Genomic DNA, 18,485 nt, shown 5'->3' on the forward strand with positions numbered 1-18,485 from the left:
AATTAATAATTAATATAAATAATAAATAAATTTTCTCCGTTACAAAATTAATCCGAATCCTATGATTCTTTGACACAAAAAACATCCACAGCACACTGTGTTTTCTTTATCCCCACTGCCCTCACAGTGGTGCCATTTGAAAGCATTTCAACAAGATAAGCGATGTGCCTGACAGAAACTCTCTAAAAATGACTTCTAGTGCAAAGACAAATTTAAAAAAGGAAACAGTATCCAAACTCTTGTATAGGCTTTAATGGTAGTTATCCTTTAATAGTCACTGTTTGAAAAATACAGTTTGTGATGTTGCATAAAATAAGTCTCTGTTTTACTGAATGTTTCATCTTTGAATAAATGTGCAGATATTTGGTCTTATCTGATGAATTCACCACAAAAATACTATTCCGGGCACACATTGAATGCAACACTAAGGTGTAGCAGAAGTGAAAGAGAAAGCGCTACTGGTGTTTTAAACTGCGCAGGACATAGAGATATTATAATACTAGCATATTCTATAAACTAAATGTTTTTATTACCAAATAGCTGAAAAAATATTAGATAGATATCTTTAATATATCTAAAGTATCCCCGTTACCTTTGAAGGTATGTTTGAATCTTTTGTTTTTGTGTTCTTATGTATTCCATTTGAAAATAATTGCGTTTGTTTTCTCGTCGGAAGTCATTAAATACAGCTTAGAAAAGCAGCGTGTTGTAGGAGGAATATAGTTTACTGAAAGTGTCTTCTATTCATGATGTTACTGAAAGCCTTTCACGACCTGTGGATTTTAGCACCTCGTACGAAAATATGGGCCTTTGTTATCCTGCTAGATACAGTGGGAGGAATATTTATGGTAGTTTTATTTTGATAGAACACATACACGCATTACATAAGTTATTATTATTATTATTGTTGTTGTTGTTATTGTTGTTGTCGTCGTCGTCGTCGTCGTTGTTGTTTTTAAGTAAATACTGACTGGTTTATAGACTGAATTCTTTTGCAGCTCTCACCGAATAGAAGTGACTGAAAATGTATTTGTTAGAGAGAACTCTAGGTAAGATCTGATCAGATGCCAGTTGTTTTTTGTTTTTTTTGCACACATATGTTTAACATCTATGTCTATTGTTTTTACATGACTTTCAATAACTAACCGTTACAGGTAGAAACATTTCTCTCAGCCACATCAGGGGCCCGTTCTTCGTACCTCGCTTACTACATCCAAGATCAAATGACACATCCAAGACCAAATCATCGCGCTAACCGTGAGCTCGCTAATCCGGTTCTCCGAACACACCTGGGGCCTGTTCTTCGTACCGCGCTAAGTGAGTTAGCTGGATGAGATTGTTGACGATTTCGCGTGATCCTGGATCGTTCGGTTCCCCGAAGCCCATCCGGGACTTGCTGTCATAGCAACAGAGCCGTAAGCGTAAACCTGCTGGGGAGCAGGTTTACTTTATGTAAACAGGATTAGATCGCGGCCACGCAGGTATGTCCGCGTCATTCATACGAAAGCAACAGCGATATTCCACCACTGTTTCACCATAAATAAATAACATCAATGTAACTAAAGACAATGCAGCACCTGATCCATTTATTGATTTCACACAGGTCATTTCCTAAAAAAGGGAAATGTACTATTAACATTCTATTACATGTATGTGATTATTACAGATTTAATTCATATTTCAGAGTAGTAATTGTAAATTACTTCGTGTAATCAAGATGAGAGACCACGGCTATAAAAGCGAAGGTGGATTTGGGAAGTCTGTCGCAGCCATGTCCTGTCCGTTTACGCGAGCCACCCATTGCGGAAGGTGCAAGATTGATAAGGAGAGTCCTCAGAATTCAGCGTATATTGCGGGACAGACAGGATCCTTTAGCTCAGCGCGACAGTGTGCTCATAGAGAGATATCGATTTTCCCGTGAGGGTATTATTTACTTAACCAACTTGTTGACGAGGGGGTGCAGGACCACCACCTGTCTTTTTTTTTGCTCTGCCCTTTTCTTGGTTGCTGTTATAAACAAACAAACAGATTATTTCAGGGTCTCTTTCCAAGAGACGAAAAGCAGTATAAGTGATAAATATTACCATTCTGTAGAATATTCTTATATTTCACTTTTACTTGTTCCCATGTTCTAGTGGGTCCTGTCGTGGCTCTAATGTGAAAGAGGATAAAATATAACATATTATAATATAATGTAATATAATATTGGATAATATAGTGTGATATAATAAATCTACCCTACCGCCTACTGGTGTTGGCCAGAGGGGCCGATGGCGCGATATGGCAGCCTGGCTTCAGTCAGTCTGCCCCAGGGCAGCTGTGGCTACAACTGTAGCTGCCTCCACCAGTGTGTGAATGTGAGAGTGACTGAATAGTGGCATTGTAAAGCGCTTTGGGTGCCTTGAAAAGCGCTATATCAATCCACTCCATTATTATTGTTATTATTAAATTACTTACGAGTTTGATTTGTCAGCAACTTTCTGCCAGCCCTCTCTCCTTGCTTTTGCAGCCTTTGCAGTGTTCCCTTGCGTTCTGATTAAACTCTGAAACTCCTGAAATCCCTCACTCAAGAGTTCTTGCTCTGCTGCCGAAAAATACCGAGCCGAGCGCGCTCCGTCGACATTTTCGCCGACCAATCAGAGGGTTGCCGATCAATGTTTCTACTATCGATGCGTAGCCCCTTTTACGACACCCAGTGATGTCACATTACTGCGTCCAGCTGTACTAATCGTCAACAGCAGGTGTGTTCGGGGAACCGGATTAGCGCACTCACGGTTAGCGCGATGGTTTGGTCTTGGATGTTTCATTTGATTTTGGATGTAGTAAGCGACGTACGAAGCACAGGGCCCAGGGCCCTATTTCAGGAAGCCGGTTTAGTGCAAACTCTGAGTAAGTATACCCTGAGTTAACGAAAACTCTGGGTTTTCGGTTTCACAAAGCGAGTTTAGATTAATTCCGAGTGAGTTACTATGACGACACACTCCGTGAAGCTAACCTGCCCCCTAGCAGGTTTACTTCAACTAACCCTGACTTTCTCCGCCTCTTTGTCAGAAACCTGACTGTAGGAAGTGTCAGACATGGCGTGTCCCTTCCTTGAAGAGCCAGTAGATGTTGAAGCCCAAATTCTCCACAGAGCTCTCCGCCGGGAGAGAGTGATTAGAGCGCGTTCGGACATTTTATCATTTCCTGATGATTTCCTGTGCGAACGTTACTGTTTTTCAGCACAATCTATAATTCATTTGAATAACATCCTCAGGCCATATATTGCTCATGTGACACATCGCGGACATTCTCTCAGTTCTGTACATATTATTTGTATTGCACTTCGGTTTTTTGCAAACGGGAGCTTTCTGTATAATATTGGTTACGCTGAGCACGTTTCCAAGGCTACCGTCTGTCGAGCAGTCAGGAATGTTACAGTTGCACTGAAACGTCTCCTGTACTCGTTTGTGGTGTTCCCCGGTCATAGACCCACAAGATTTATCAAAGAGGGATGCCACAAAATTGCAGGTATCAGGATGACCAAAACTTAATTTATGATGTGGTGATACTTGGACTACTATTTAAATTTTACATTTATTCTCACGGTTCCCAGGCATGATTGGCTGTATAGATGGCACTCACATTCCAATCATTGCTCCTTCAGTAAATGAAGGAGACTATGTGAACAGGAAGTCTTTCCACAGCATTAATGTACAGGTACATAGTTCCCTGTAGCATTTCAAACTAACAAATTATTTCATTATAGTAATGGATGCTAATTTGTGTTCTCTGCACTGTGAAGATCATATGTGATGCTGCCAACATTATCACAAATGTGGAAGCCAACTGCTCAGCCTCTGTGAGTGGTGGTGGTGGAGGACCCCCACCTGTTTTTCGGGCCTCCGCTTTTTTTTCCTGTTGGCTATAACGGGTCACATTTGAGCATACAGAGTAAGCAAATATGTACTTGTAATGTGCTCAGATAATTTCAATAAGTGCTTACAGAAAGAAAATTAATGTAGCCTCTAACTGCAATTGATTTATATCAGACAAACAGACCAAGCACTATGGCTCACAATACAATTACACCTTACCTGTTTGGACTATATTTTTATATTTCATTTTTACTTGCTGCCAGGAACGTTTGGGGCCTGTTGGGTTGCACCTGCACTCAAATCACATCACAAAATAAAATGTATAAAATAAAAAATAAAATGAAATATAATAAAATAACGTGTTAAATGGGTGGAAATCCCTAGATCAATGTTTAAATTAACACTCACGCATTGACTCTGTCGGCTTTGTTTTGCCATGCATGCTCTCTTTCTTTTGCAGCTGAGGCTGTGTTACTTTTTTTCTGCAAAATTTGCATGTTATCAGCATATGCTGCCATCAGAATTTCGGCCTCAAGCGCTGTAAAATACATTGACCGCGCCTTCTTTCCCTATGTCTCCATGGTGACTCGCTTAATCTGTGCTCCACTAATCAGGGCTTTATGTATCCTCGTGCGCGCGCTTAACTTGGGGTTAAAGCAACTCCACGTTGACTGAACTTATTGTTATCAGCCTTTCTGAAACCGAATATTCCGAGTTGGACAGTTCGGGGTTACTCAACCCTGAGTATCGTTTTTCACTCTGAGTTTTCTAAACCGGCTTCCTGAAATAGGGCCCTGGGCCCTATTTCAGGAAGCCGGTTTAGTGGAAAAACTGAGTAAGTATACCCTGAGTTAACGAAAACTCTGGGTTTTCGGTTTCACAAAGCAAGTTCAGCTGAAGCCTGAGTGAGTCACTATGACGACACACTCCGTGAAGCTAACCTGCCCCCTAGCAGGTTTACTACAACTAACCCTGACTGTCTCCGCCCCTTTGTCGGAAACCTGACAGTAGGAAGTGTCGGACATGGCGTGTCCCTTCCTTGAAGAGCCAGTAGATCGTGAAGCCCAAATTCTCCGCAGAGCTCTCCGCCGGGAGAGAGTGATTAGAGCATGTTTGGACATTTTATCATTTCCTGATGATTTTCTGTGCGAACGTTACCGTTTCTCAGCACAATCTATAATTCATTTGAATAACATCCTCAGGCCATATATTACGCATGTGACACATCGCGGACATGCTCTCAGTTCATTGCATATTATTTGTATTGCACTTCGGTTTTTTGCAAACGGGAGCTTTCTGTATAATATTGGTGACGCTGAGCACGTTTCCAAGGCTACCGTCTGTCGGGCAGTCAGGAATGTTACAGTTGCACTGAAACGTCTCCTGTACTCGTTTGTGGTGTTCCCCGGTCATAGACCCACAAGATTTATCAAAGAGGGATGCCACAAAGTTGCAGGTATCAGGATGACCAAAACTTAATGTATGATGTGGTGATACTTGGACTACTACTTAAATTTTACATTTATTTTCAGGGTTCCCAGGCGTGATTGGCTGTACAGATGGCACTCACATTCCAATCATTGCTCCTTCAGTAAATGAAGGAGACTATGTGAACAGGAAGTCTTTCCACAGCATTAATGTACAGGTACATAGTTCCCTGTAGCATGTCAAACTAACAAATTATTTCATTATAGTAATGGATGCTAATTTGTGTTCTCTGCACTGTGAAGATCATATGTGATGCTGCCAACATTATCACAAATGTGGAAGCCAAGTGGCCAGGCTCTGTCCATGACTCACAAATATTCCGTGAATGTACACTGAGCACAAAATTTGGACATGGTGAGTTGAGAATACTTTAAAATATATAAAGACCAATTGCTACAGGGACATTTGAACTGAAGTGTATCCTTCTGTCTTAGGAGAGTTCACTGGCTACTTGCTTGGTGATAGGGGGTATCCATGTTTACCCTATTTGCTTACCCCTTACCCTGACCCTGAACCGGGCCCACAGCAGCGATATAATCTGGCTAATTGCAGGACAAGAGCCAGAATTGAAATGACTATCGGAATGCTTAAGGCCCGGTTCCAGTGCCTGCAAAGACTCAGGGTCACCCCAGAAAGGGCATGTGACATTATTGTGGCATGTGTGATTCTTCACAACATTGCCACAATTAGAGGAGAACACTGTCCTTCTGAACCAAACATCAGCAGTGATCCAAACCATGAACATCCTGACCCTCCCACGGACATACAAGATGGAAGCGCAGTCAGAGACACCATATGTCACAATCATTTCTTTTGACCCATCACCTCAACATGTTGAAAGAAGAATAAACAGATTTTTTGTTCAACTGGCTTTATTGGTCGCCTGTATTTCCTGTACACAAAGTATTACAAGATGTAAACCTCATAAAGTGTCTCTGTTGCTTCCTCCTCTGTAACAGCTGTCAATGTTTCTTCATTATTTTCCTGTAGTAAAGAAATAAACAACATTGCTGTTCTACTGTAAACTCATATAATCTGTGGAGTATTACTCACAACTGCATGTTGGTCTGGCTCAACAGGAGGCTGCACCAGATGCAGTACACCATCACCATCAACTGATAGAATATGAGGTTTATACAGGTCACTTATAACTTACAAGGGACCAAATGGCAATTAACAAATATACCAATCACCTTACACTTCATTGTCATTATGCTCTCAAAGACAACCAAGGCTGAGGGAAGGCAAAATCAGTCGGAAAATAACTTCACTACAAAATAATTCATTATGGTAAAGAGTTTATCAAATGAATGAGTAGCACTGCAAAGGTGACTGTGAAGAAAGGATGTATGCACATCATGTATTATTTTGAATTTACCCCCTATGTAGGCACTTGTGTCTTGCGGGGTTATTGACTCAGAGGATGTCCCCGCAGAGATGCCTTCGGCCACTGTTTTGGCTGAGGGCCAACTGCTCAGCCTCTGTGAGTGGTGGTGGTGGAGGACCCCCACCTGTTTTTCGGGCCTCCGCTTTTTTTCTGTTGGCTATAACGGGCCACATTTGAGCATACAGAGTAAGCAAATATGTACTTGTAATGTGCTCAGATAATTTCAATAAGTGCTTACAGAGGGGAAATTAATGTAGCCTCTAACTGCAATTGATTTACATCGGACAAACAGACCAAGCACTATGGCTCATAATACAATTACACCTTACCTGTTTGGACTATATTTTTATATTTCATTTTTACTTGCTGCCAGGAACGTTGGGGGCCTGTTGGGTTGCACCTGCGCTCACATCACGTCACAAAATAAAATGTATAACATAACAAATAAAATAACATATGATAAAATAACGTGTTAAATGGGTGGAAATCCCTAGATCAATGTTTATATTAACACTCACGCATTGACTCTGTCGGCTATGTTTTGCCATGCATGCTCCCTTTCTTTTGCAGCTGTGGCTGTGTTACTTTTTTCCGCGGAATTTGCATGTTATCGGCATATGCTGCCATCAGAATTTCGGCGTCAAGCGCTGTAAAATACATTGACCGCGCCTTCTTTCCCTCCGTCTCCATGGTGACTCGCTTAATCTGTGCTCCGCTTATCAGGGCTTTATGTATCCTCGTCCGCGCGCTTCACTTGGGGTTAAAGCAACTCCGCGTTGACTGAACTAATTGTTATCAGCCTTTCTGAAACCGAATATTCCGAGTTGGACAGTTCGGGGTTACTCAACCCTGAGTATCGTTTTTCACTCTGAGTTTTCTAAACCGGCTTCCTGAAATAGGGCCCTGCTGTTGACGATTAGTACAGCTGGATGAAGTAACGTGAGATCACTGGGTGTCGTAAAAGGGGCTACGCATCGATAGTAGAAACATTGATCGGCAACCCTCTGATTGGTCGGCGAAAATGTCGAAGGAGCGCGCTCAGCAAGGGAACACTGCAAAGGCTGCAAAAGCAAGGAGAGAGGGCTGGCAGAAATTTGCTGACAAATTAAACTCGTAAGTAATTTATTAATAATAATAATAATAATAATAATAATAATAATAATAATAATAATAATAATAATAATAATAATAATAATGGAGTGGATTTATATAGCGCTTTTCAAGGCACCCAAAGCGCATGACAATGCCACTATTCATTCACTCTCACATTCACACACTGGTGGAGGCAGCTACGGTTGTAGCAACAGCTGCCCTGGGACAGACTGACAGAAGCCAGGCTGCCATATTGCGCCATCGGCCCCTCTGGCCAACACCAGTAGGCGGTAGGGTAGATTTAACATATCACACTATATTATCCAATATTATATTACATTATATTATAATATGTTATATTTTATCCTCTTTCACATTAGAGCCACAACAGGACCCACTAGAACATGGGAACAAGTAAAAGTGAAATATAAGAATATTCTACAGAATGGTAATATTTATCACTTATACTGCTTTTCGTCTCTTGGAAAGAGACCCTGAAATAATCTGTTTGTTTGTTCATAACAGCAACCAAGAAAAGGGCAGAGCAGAAAAAAGACAGGTGGTGGTCCTGCACCCCCTCGTCAACAAGTTGGTTAAGTGAATAATACCCTCACGGGAAAATCGATATCTCTCAATGAGCACACTGTCGCGCTGAGCTAAAGGATCCTGTCTGTCCCGCAATATACGCTGAATTCTGAGGACTCTCCTTATCAATCTTGCACCTTCCACAATGGGTTGCTCGCGTAAACGGACAGGACATGGCTGCGACAGGCTTCCCAAATCCACCTTCGCTTTTATAGCCGTGGTCTCTCATCTTGATTACACGAAGTAATTTACAATTACTACTCTGAAATATGAATTACATCTGTAATAATCACATACATGTAATAGAATGTTAATAGTACATTTCCCTTTTTTAGGAAATGACCTGTGTGAAATCAATAAATGGATCAGGTGCTGCATTGTCTTTAGTTACATTGATGTTATTTATTTATGGTGAAACAGTGGTGGAATATCGCTGTTGCTTTCGTATACATGAAGGGGACATACCTGCGTGGCCGCGATCTAATCCTGTTTACATAGAGTAAACCTGGATGAGCTTCGGGGAACCGAACGATCCAGGATCACGCGAAATCGTCAACAATCAAATCCAGCTAACTTACTTAGCGAGGTACGAAGAACGGACCCCAGGTTTAGTGTCTGCTTTTCACACTGTTTTCTAGCATCACTACTATAATGAAGAAGGTGTCTCTGGACTTCTTCCATTCAAAATAAGAATTTTACTGACAACCTTGAGCTTAATGGTTCAGTTTGAATATTTTTGTAAATTCTTATTGTTTTATTAATGTATTAATTTATTAGACTGGCAAAGAGGTCACCTTTTTATCTATTTAAAATCAAAAGTGCAGTTTAACACTGCACAGGGTTTTTGACTATTTTAGTCTGTTTTAGTTTATGATCCACACTTATTATTTGCTCATAGTTCTGAAATTTACATGAGTCAGTCTCCTCCCAGCAGCTAACAGGTACCATGGACTGATAAACCAGGGAGCGACAGATTGCTTGAACAGTGTGCTGCAGGTGCTGTTCCTGACCGAGGACTTCAGAGAGGCTTTGACAAGGTTTGTTACAGCCCAGCTTTAAGTGTGATCCTGTATTTATCAAATATGAAGTCTATTGTGCATTTTTTAATTACTCATATTTTCCTTCTGTGTAGGTACTCTGGAGGAAATCCTCACACTGAGTTTCTTGATCATCATCTTAAAGTCTTATTTGATGACTTACAGAGACACACAGCATACACATATAAAATAACACAAAAGCTGGGCATTGACAATGGTACAGTATGTTAACACACAAAACAGCACAACCTTTGAATTGTTTGAAGAGTCTAATTGAGAAAGTTAATTAATTTACATGAAGTTTTGAGATAAAATCTTCTGATGTGATCTGCATCCTGTGCAGTTTTTTAATGTAATTTAATAGTTCAACTTGTTTAAATTGTTTGACTGGATAATTCTAAAACAAAAACATTTTTATTTAATAAATGAATCGTTTTGTTGAAAGCATCCACATTGATTTCCTCACCCAGTGTATGAACAGCGTGATGCTGCAGAGTGCTTGGAGAGGATTTTAAGAATGACCAGTCCGGATGCATCAAAGGTAGCGACTGTTCTCCTTTTGGTTGACTTGTTGCAAAAGTTAGCCTATCAATATGAAAGCTGGGTGAAAATATAAATTGCCAACAAGTATTTGTACTTTTTTTCAGATCTTCCACGGTCAGTTAGTAAACAAGACCACCTGCTCTAAAGGTCATATACAGACTGACGGAGATGCACCATTTTGGCATCTTCCTCTTTCACTGATTGATTCCTGCAGTGACTACAGTGTGGTAAGGATCTGACAAGTCAGATAGAGATGTGCAATACATGATAATTTTTCTCCATATTTACCTTCAGATCTTGAGTAAAAGTTGGATTTTTTTCTACAACTGTGTCTTGTAAACAAGATGTCCACATTTCAGTCAGAGACCAGGACAGGGAAGTAATTTTAACATTAACATGATATATTTTAGAGATGTATAAACTGAGATGTACTGGGAGAGACCAATCTGTCTAAAGTTTTAAGCTCATTATGAAGAAAAAAACTTACTGAGAACAAAACTGAGGCTACAACTTTAAATTGTGGCTAAAGTTTTCACATAAGATTCACGTATGACAACAGAAGGACCCAAAGCACTGAAATTGAAGCAACACAACATGAGTTTTGAGACTGTATTCAAAAACGTCTAGAGTAAGTCTATCTGATGACAACTGCTAATAATGCATTTACATTTTTACGTTAAATAAGTTAGTGTATTGAAAACTTTCCTCCTTGAGAAAACATTTGCCAGCACTTCACAATCACACCCTTTATGCTGGTCAGCACATCTTTGGCAGAGATGATTTTAAATAACACGAGTGTATTTTTCAGGTGAAGGGCATTGAAGAGTTTTTTAAACCTTCAGATTTCTGTGGAGAAAATCAGATGTACTGTGAGCAGTGTGGTGACAAAGTTGATTCCACAATGGTGAGAATTTTTTTTTAGGTTTATGATTCTTTAAATAGAATTAGAAACATTATTAACACATTTTGGGAAGAGACAAGCACCTTGAGGCAACTGTTGCTGTGATTTTGTGATAAATAAATAAAACTGAACTTAATTGAATTGAATGTTTTTCATTCAGACAGATGTAATAAAGCATCATCCAGATGTTTTGTGTCTGATGCTGAAGAGGTTTGAGTTCAACTATAATTGCATGTCATACATCAAAATCACCTGTTCTGTGGAGGTTCCCTACACCCTGCAGATACCAGAGGTAAATGTACAGAATATTTTAATATTTAATCAGAATCTATTTCATTTCTTCAGTCATTCTGATGTTTGCCATTTTTCCTTTGGTAATCAGAGTCAGACATATGAACTGTATGCATTTGTGGATCAATTTGGTGATCTGAGAGGAGGGCATTACAGTGCAACAATCAAGGTCCAGGAGGAACATGGAGACAGATGGTATCAGTTTGATGATACCAGGGTCACAGAGGTAAGACTGATCACTTGTGATCATTTATTGTTAATACTGAAACATGTTACACAATCACTGTGTTATAAACCTACATGTACAGTGGCAAAACAAATCCATCATGTCATACTTTATTATTTTTTTTACATCATCAGCTTGATTATCAGCCATTCCAGCTGGATAACACTGAGAGGTAAGTGTTTGTGCTTCTTATCTCCACTGTACATTATTTTCCATTATTTTCTTAATTTTTCACTTGAGTATTCATTAAACATGCCTTTAATACACTTTTCACAGATATGCTGTGCTACATGTTAAAATGTCATATCACACTATAATCACAACTGCAGATTGTTTCTGCATTTTATTCAACTGTATCCCCAAACTCTCCTGTGCAAAAGCAATAATAAAATTAATGATAAAAATATAAACAGATAGGTGTATCTTTAAATATTTACACTGTTAGAAAAAATATATTTACACAGAGACACATATAATTATATAGTACAGTCATATTAATGTTAAATAAACAAACATTTAAAACAAATGTTATATTTATTACATATCATATTTGTCCATTAGGTCCCAGACTGCATATCTTCTGTTTTACAGGAAAAAGAAAGGTAAGAGCAGATACTTTGTTGTGGTTATTTCAGCTCTTTGGTGCCTGAATGATTTTGTTTCTACTTTGTGGTTCGTGCTGCAGATATTGGTATTCCAGAGTCCACAGATGTGTTCACCAGTGAACTACTTACCATCAATAATGAATATGATCAGAGACAAGATGGGAAAAATAAGAGAAAGAGAAGGAGAGAGGGGGAAGAGACAGACACCGAAGGTTATCCAGAGGCTGCTTGCTGCAGAGAGGCAAATGGATCATGTGGCTCATCCTCTGGACAATGAAGCAAATGAGGACAATAGAAGCACTGGATGTGATGACCTATATCATAAAAATATAGGATTGTTGTTTTAAATATGTGATGATCTAAACAAAAAAACATGTGATGATATTAATAGAATTAATAGATAATAAAACATATAGATGAAAAGGCTAAAGATAAACAGTCAGAGAGAAAAAGCCATGCAGAGCATCCAGCTGACACTGTTGGAGAGAACATATGTGAACATCAGGAGAATAAAGAAAAAACTGAAAATTATTACAGCCCTTGTCCTAATCATGCTGAGGAGGAGGAGGAGGAGAAAACAAGAACCAATTTTCAACATGACACAAAAAGAAAGATTAGTGGTGATAAACCAATAGCAGCGATGTGCTGTGACACATTTCAGGATAAAGATAAAGTTGATGATAGAAAAGAAAACATACTAAAAGATGATCAGCATCATAAACATGGAAACAGACACAGTGATACACTGAACATACAGGAGATGAATAATGTCAGTGAATGTTAGCATGAAGAGTCACTGAAACCACTAAGATAAAGCTAAGTAGCCACAGTAGAGACAAAGAAAATTATTTATGGCACAGATTGAGCAAGGTGCTGAAAACACCTCCTCCTCAGAGATTTTGATCCAACCTGACATGAAAGCATCATACAGTTGCTGCAGATTTGTTAGGTTTGGGCAGGCTATGGTGTTTAAATGATACTCACTTGGTACTAAGGGGCCAAAGGTGTGACAAGAAAATATTCCCCACACCAGCAGCCTGAACCATTGATATCAGGCAGGGTGGATCCATGCTTTCATGTTGTTTCTGACTCTACTGTCTGAATGTCACAGCATAAATTGAGATTCATCAGACCAAGCAATGCTTTTTCAATCTTCTGCTGCCCAGTTTTGATGGGCCTGTGTGACCTGCAGCCTGAAATGCCAAAATGCATTAAGTTGCTCACATGTGACTGGTTGACTGGAAAGCTAAACTACTGTGCAATTGAACAAGTGTAGCTAATGATGTGGCAAGTCTTTTGTTCATAGGTGTTTCTCCCCACACCTTCTTTTACTGCTTCAGCCTCAGCTGAGATCATATCATGTCAGAGAATCTGTTGTACCAGGAAACGTGTCTTTAAAACTATAAATACCTCTGCCTGTAACCCTGTGATTCAGCCTGATAATATCTTACAGGATTATTTTTTTATTTTCAGTAACAAAGTCTTATTTAGAAAATCTTTTATGGTTTTCAGGTGGTTAAGGAATTTATTTTTCATTGTTTGATAGCCTCTGACCTTAAACTGGATACGTTTTTAAGAAGATAGTGGATTTTTATATGTCTTATAAAAGTTGATTCTGTTCATCTGGATGTAACATTTCGTCACTTGGATGAGTGATGAAACGTTTCTCCCACTGAAAACGCTACGTCCAGATTAACAAAATCAACTTTTGGGCATTTACTTACCTAGATTACACCTAGATTTTTATATGCTTTCAGCTTCTTTGCAGCAATAAAAGGTCATGTGACCACAGAATAACAATATTTTTTAACTATTTCTGCTAACAGTCCAGCTTTATTTGTCAAATAATGGGTTTATTGTACTGCAGTTGAAGTAAACCTTTGCCCTTTGTGGTATTGCTGTCTGTGTGAAGTTCCTTATTCATGACTCACAGCTTGGATTAACAGATTACTTCGAAACACTTTTTTATTAAGACAAACAGGATGTGAAGCAACAGGTTGCCATGGACACATACCAAACACCACAGTTGGGTAATTTCTCTCTTTTTTCTTTTTTTTTTCAGGCAAAATGTCTTGCTCACATAATCCTCATAAACTCTCAAAGTACTCAACAGTGTCGCACGTGTCTTCCACTGGATGGTTAAATATGTTTGTCCACCCCACTGTAACTTTAAAGAAAACTGATAAAGGTTTTCTGGCAAAAAGTTCACAAGCTTCATCTTTACTCCTTCAAACATGCTTCTTTTTTTGTGGCCAAATAATTCAATCTTTGTCTCATTTGACCATAAAACTGTTTTCCAGATGGGATTTGGCTTGAAATGTGAGCAGCTGCAAATTTCAGTCGAACTTGAAGGTGCTGATTATGGAGCAGTGGCTTCGTTCTTGCTCAGCAGTCTCACAGTCCATAGAGACGTATAACTGTCTTCACTATGGACAGTAAAACGGGTGTTCCAGCAGTTATACATCAATGGCATGCTTGAGGCTTGATGGTTCCTGGGTTTTTCTTGAAAATGATACCCAGCTTCCTCTCATTTGAGGATGACAATTTGAGTCTTCCACAGGACCATGGCAAAGTAAGTATGTAATACTGCATACTTATGTTCATGTTGTTTGAACTAAAGCTCTTGGAATCTGCTGACTTCAAGATGCTTTTTCAATATGTGTAAATCTGCAGTCCTGTAGTCTTAAGGGATAATTTCAGTTCTTTATTTTGAGTTAGATCACTACCTCTTTGTTAACTTTGTGGGATCTATGATAGTCTGTGCTCAGACTCAGTCTCAAGAGTCAGAGAACCTGCAGCTGGATCTTCAGCAAATACAATATTTATGAAAAGACACCAGTGACAAGCTTTTGATTTACTGTTGAATATGCTTTGTGAATGTGTTGTAACAACTGAAAAAATTATTGGAGATGAAGCATTAAGAGAGAACGTGTCTATTAAACTTAACTGAAACTAAACTTAGAACTAGCACCAACTATGTAAACCATTTTAGAGAACTGAAATTACAAAATGGATTTAAGATCATATTTATACAATATTTTGTACCTACGGAAGAGGATTAGGGCCACTGGAAAAAAAAAAAAAGAATTCTGACTTTATTCTCAGAATTCTGACTTTTTTCTCAGAATTCTGACTTTTTTCTCAGAATTCTGAGGTGGGCACCTGCAGGCTTCCAGCTTTGGTGACAGCGATGTGTCCAGTTTGGCAGGTGGAGAACTAATTCACTAAATATGGTGGATATAAGTGACTTTTTGCGTGGCCGAGGGGTCCCCGAAGATGCTATTTTATTAATGGAAGAGCAGAAGGTGAGTAACAAAAAAGAGAAATAGTTTGGTGTCTCCTATTTTTTTTTTTTTTTTTTTTTTAAATGACATCAGAAACAGCAGTATGCGACATTACGTGATGGCAGAGCTTCAGTTCATCCTTTGTCATTTTTTTTTTTTTTTTTTTTTTAATAAATTGGACAGGGGGAATGAATGAGAGAAAGAGGGGGAGAGAAAGAAAGAAAACCAAAGGGGAGAAGAGACGGTGAGAAGGGGGGGGAAGAGAGAGAGAAAAAAAAAAAAAAAAAAAAAAAAAAAGAACTCCTGGGTCACCTGTATGGAGAAAAAAAACAAACAAACAAAAAAAAACAAACAGAGGAGACAGCAAACAACAAAGAGCAACATAATAATAGAGAAAACAAAGCACCATCACAATAAACTAGCTAGTCATAGATATCAGTATTTACTAAATAATAAACGATATTGTGCAGCACGCAAGATAGACAGCGCACAGTGTGCTTTGAGGTAGCAGCCAAGAAAGCTTTAGTCCGCGTCTGTGAATACCCATGTGTGCATACCTGTGTGGATCAGCATGCTTGCATTCCAAAGGTTTCTCCATGTAATGATCTGCTAGGGAGTGTGGGGGGGCCACAGCCCCGTCCTCCAGGGTGTGAAGCGGGTATGGAGGAGATCAAAACTCCAGACATCCAGAGGCCCCCAGAACACAAGAGACCATGGAAGACCAACAGAGGGGCAGCCGCGCCACTGTTCCAGTAAGAGCTGAGGAGAGTCCCAGATGAGGGCTCGCCCAGCAGCCGCGGAGCAGAAGTCAGGGGGAGTTGCAGTGACGCGCCCGTGAGCTCCGCCGGCCCCCAGCTGCGCCTGAGTGACCGAGCCCCAGGCCGAGAGGCCGGGGGCACCCCACCTCCAAAGGGGCCCGAGCGAGCCCCAGGCCCCAGGCCCCGACAAGGGGCCGCCAAGGAGTGAGCCGGTGTGTACCCGGACGCCCACCCCCAGACACAAAGAACCACCAACACACCGACACCTGAGGGAGTCCGCCACCGGCAGGGGAAGTGGTGGTGGGTGGAGATAGGCCTCCAAACCTTGGAGGGCCTGAGGTGTCCCCAGAGAGGTGGCGTCTGATACCCAACCTGACATATAGACACAGACATACAGGCACACACAGACACAAACATCCATTCCCACCCTCATGCTCTCATATGCACTCACTCCACACTCAACCAACGTGGAGACAGACATAAAGAGACGCTGTACACACAATCACACTCCCCAAGCGTACTCTACAAACCGGGTCTAGGTACCCTTGCCCCTGGAGGGGGGAATTGCACCCAGACCCAGGTGGTGTTACCCTTTTCCCTGCGGTGGGGAGAGGCAGACCACCCCGACTCCGCAGCAGCAGGGAGGCCCCACACCCCAGACCGCAGTCGGATGGCCAACTCCTCCTACTAGCCCCCCTGCTCCAGCAGGCCGCAGAGAATGGGGGTGGGAGAAGACTCCAAACCTCCCTCCACCCGCTCATTGTAGTGTTGATGCATATGTGTTCTAAGGTGCAATTAAAACCCAGGAGGGCATGGAGCTACCTGCCATGGAGCAGCAGGTAAGCGCATAGTCCCTCCTGCTAGCCCTCAATGACTAAATGTATTTAAAATTGAGAGGTGGGCAACGACGTCAGGGGTGAGGTATACACCCTGATGGTAAATTGGACTCCGTGATTGTGCCCACCCCCAAGGTCCTATATGTATGTGTAATGAGAGTGTGAGTAATGTGAATGTCTAAGTTGTGGGATAAAATTGAGGCAGAGGCAGCCAGAAGGGGACGGGGGGGGGTAGCCTCCTCTGCACCCTGGTGACATACCCCCACTCCAAGGCCCTGCATGTGTGGGTGGTTGTGGAGGAGCGGGAAGAGGGAGGCAGCTGGAGATGGGGAGGGAAGGAAGGGAGGGGCAGGTAACCCCTCCCTGGGGCCAGCTCCCCCGCTGACCCCAGTAGGCACTCCCACCCTCCGCGACCCGCCAGGGAAGGGGGGCCCAGGCCCATCAGACCGGGGCCCAGTGCAGTAGCGCCCCCCGGCTCCACAGAGCCCTGGACAGTCCACCCAACCCCACCACAGAGAAAACTGCACCCACCCCACCATCCACACATCTTCCAGACTACATAAGACGGTAAACGCCCAGGCTGAGATCTTCCTCCACCTCTCCTGTATCTCCCCCTCCCGCAGAGAGTTCCTGAAGAGAAGAAAGCTCCTGCAAGATGTGACCATCCCCCCCACCAGATGAAGAGCCCCCCAGGCGGCTCGACGCACCGGCGGCACCCTGCTCCAGGGCCGGGCCCCCATGCACCCACCCGCCCACAACCCCGGCAACACACCAACCAGGACCCAAGCCCCCGAGGCCCGGCCCAGGCCCCAGCCCAGAGACGGAGCGCCCCCAGAACCTCACGCCCATCCCGGACCCACCCAGGGGCAGCCAGGTTGCCAGGTCAGTAACCCACGTCCGTCAGCACAGACCCTCCCCTAGCCCCGCTGCACGCAGCCGCGAGGAAACAGTCACCTGAGAGCCAACAGAGCCCCCAACCGGACGTGACCGCTACCCCGGGTTGAGCCCCCCAAGGAAGATGCCTCTGGGGAACCCCCCGACGCCCTAAGCCTGTCCCTACCCCCTCACCAATCACAACAGTGAAGGCGGGACCAAACTATGACCCCCCACCCCCACTAGGTGATGGAGCTGATAAAAGGGGCCCAGAGCAATTGATCTAATGTGGTGGCAGAGGCTGTGTCAAGACTAATGTAATCTAATAGATAATTTCTATATTGGTTAGAATTAAGATTATTTTTATTTTTCCAGTTCATGAGGACTGTTTTCTTGGCTATGCATAGGGCAGTGAAGATCATATGGGCTATATTCTTTTCTGAAGTGACATTATCTAAGCTGCCCAGTAGACACACTAAGGGGGAAGTTGGAATGTTACATTTCAGACACTTTGATAAGTCTTCACATATCTCGCGCCAAAACTTTTGCACTGGTGGACAGAACCAAAGAGCGTGGATGTAATTGTCTGGTGTATTGCCTTGACAGTGTGAGCAGTTGTTGGAAGATGTAAAGCCCATCTTGAACATCCGATGACCTGTATAGTGCACTCTATGAAGTACAAATGTCAGCGTCGTATCGTTGGGGTCGTAGCTCTTGTCATC

General features: G+C 41.8%; 1 protein-coding gene and 1 long non-coding RNA gene across 2 annotated transcripts; both read left to right on the forward strand.

The window, feature by feature from the left end:
• The first annotated feature begins 467 nt into the window (after window positions 1-467).
• Window positions 468-6,215, forward strand: LOC146580143 (uncharacterized). The gene is made up of 3 exons (XR_014891226.1): window positions 468-600; window positions 5,390-5,699; window positions 5,780-6,215. It is a non-coding gene; the product is annotated as an uncharacterized LOC146580143 (long non-coding RNA).
• Window positions 6,216-9,125: 2,910 nt separating this feature from the next.
• Window positions 9,126-12,289, forward strand: LOC146580144 (ubiquitin carboxyl-terminal hydrolase 12-like). The gene is made up of 11 exons (XM_085268043.1): window positions 9,126-9,133; window positions 9,330-9,446; window positions 9,542-9,663; window positions 9,917-9,987; window positions 10,094-10,216; window positions 10,798-10,893; window positions 11,051-11,182; window positions 11,273-11,407; window positions 11,542-11,579; window positions 11,969-12,009; window positions 12,093-12,289. Exons 1-11 carry the CDS (start codon window positions 9,126-9,128, stop codon window positions 12,287-12,289), a joined length of 1,080 nt encoding a protein of 359 aa, XP_085124169.1.
• Window positions 12,290-18,485: the final 6,196 nt, after the last annotated feature.

Source organism: Mchenga conophoros, linkage group LG3 (assembly GCF_057382185.1).
Source record: "Mchenga conophoros isolate Kocher_MC1m ecotype Shallow Benthic linkage group LG3, M_conophoros_male_GT1.1, whole genome shotgun sequence".
NCBI lineage: Eukaryota > Metazoa > Chordata > Actinopteri > Cichliformes > Cichlidae > Mchenga > Mchenga conophoros.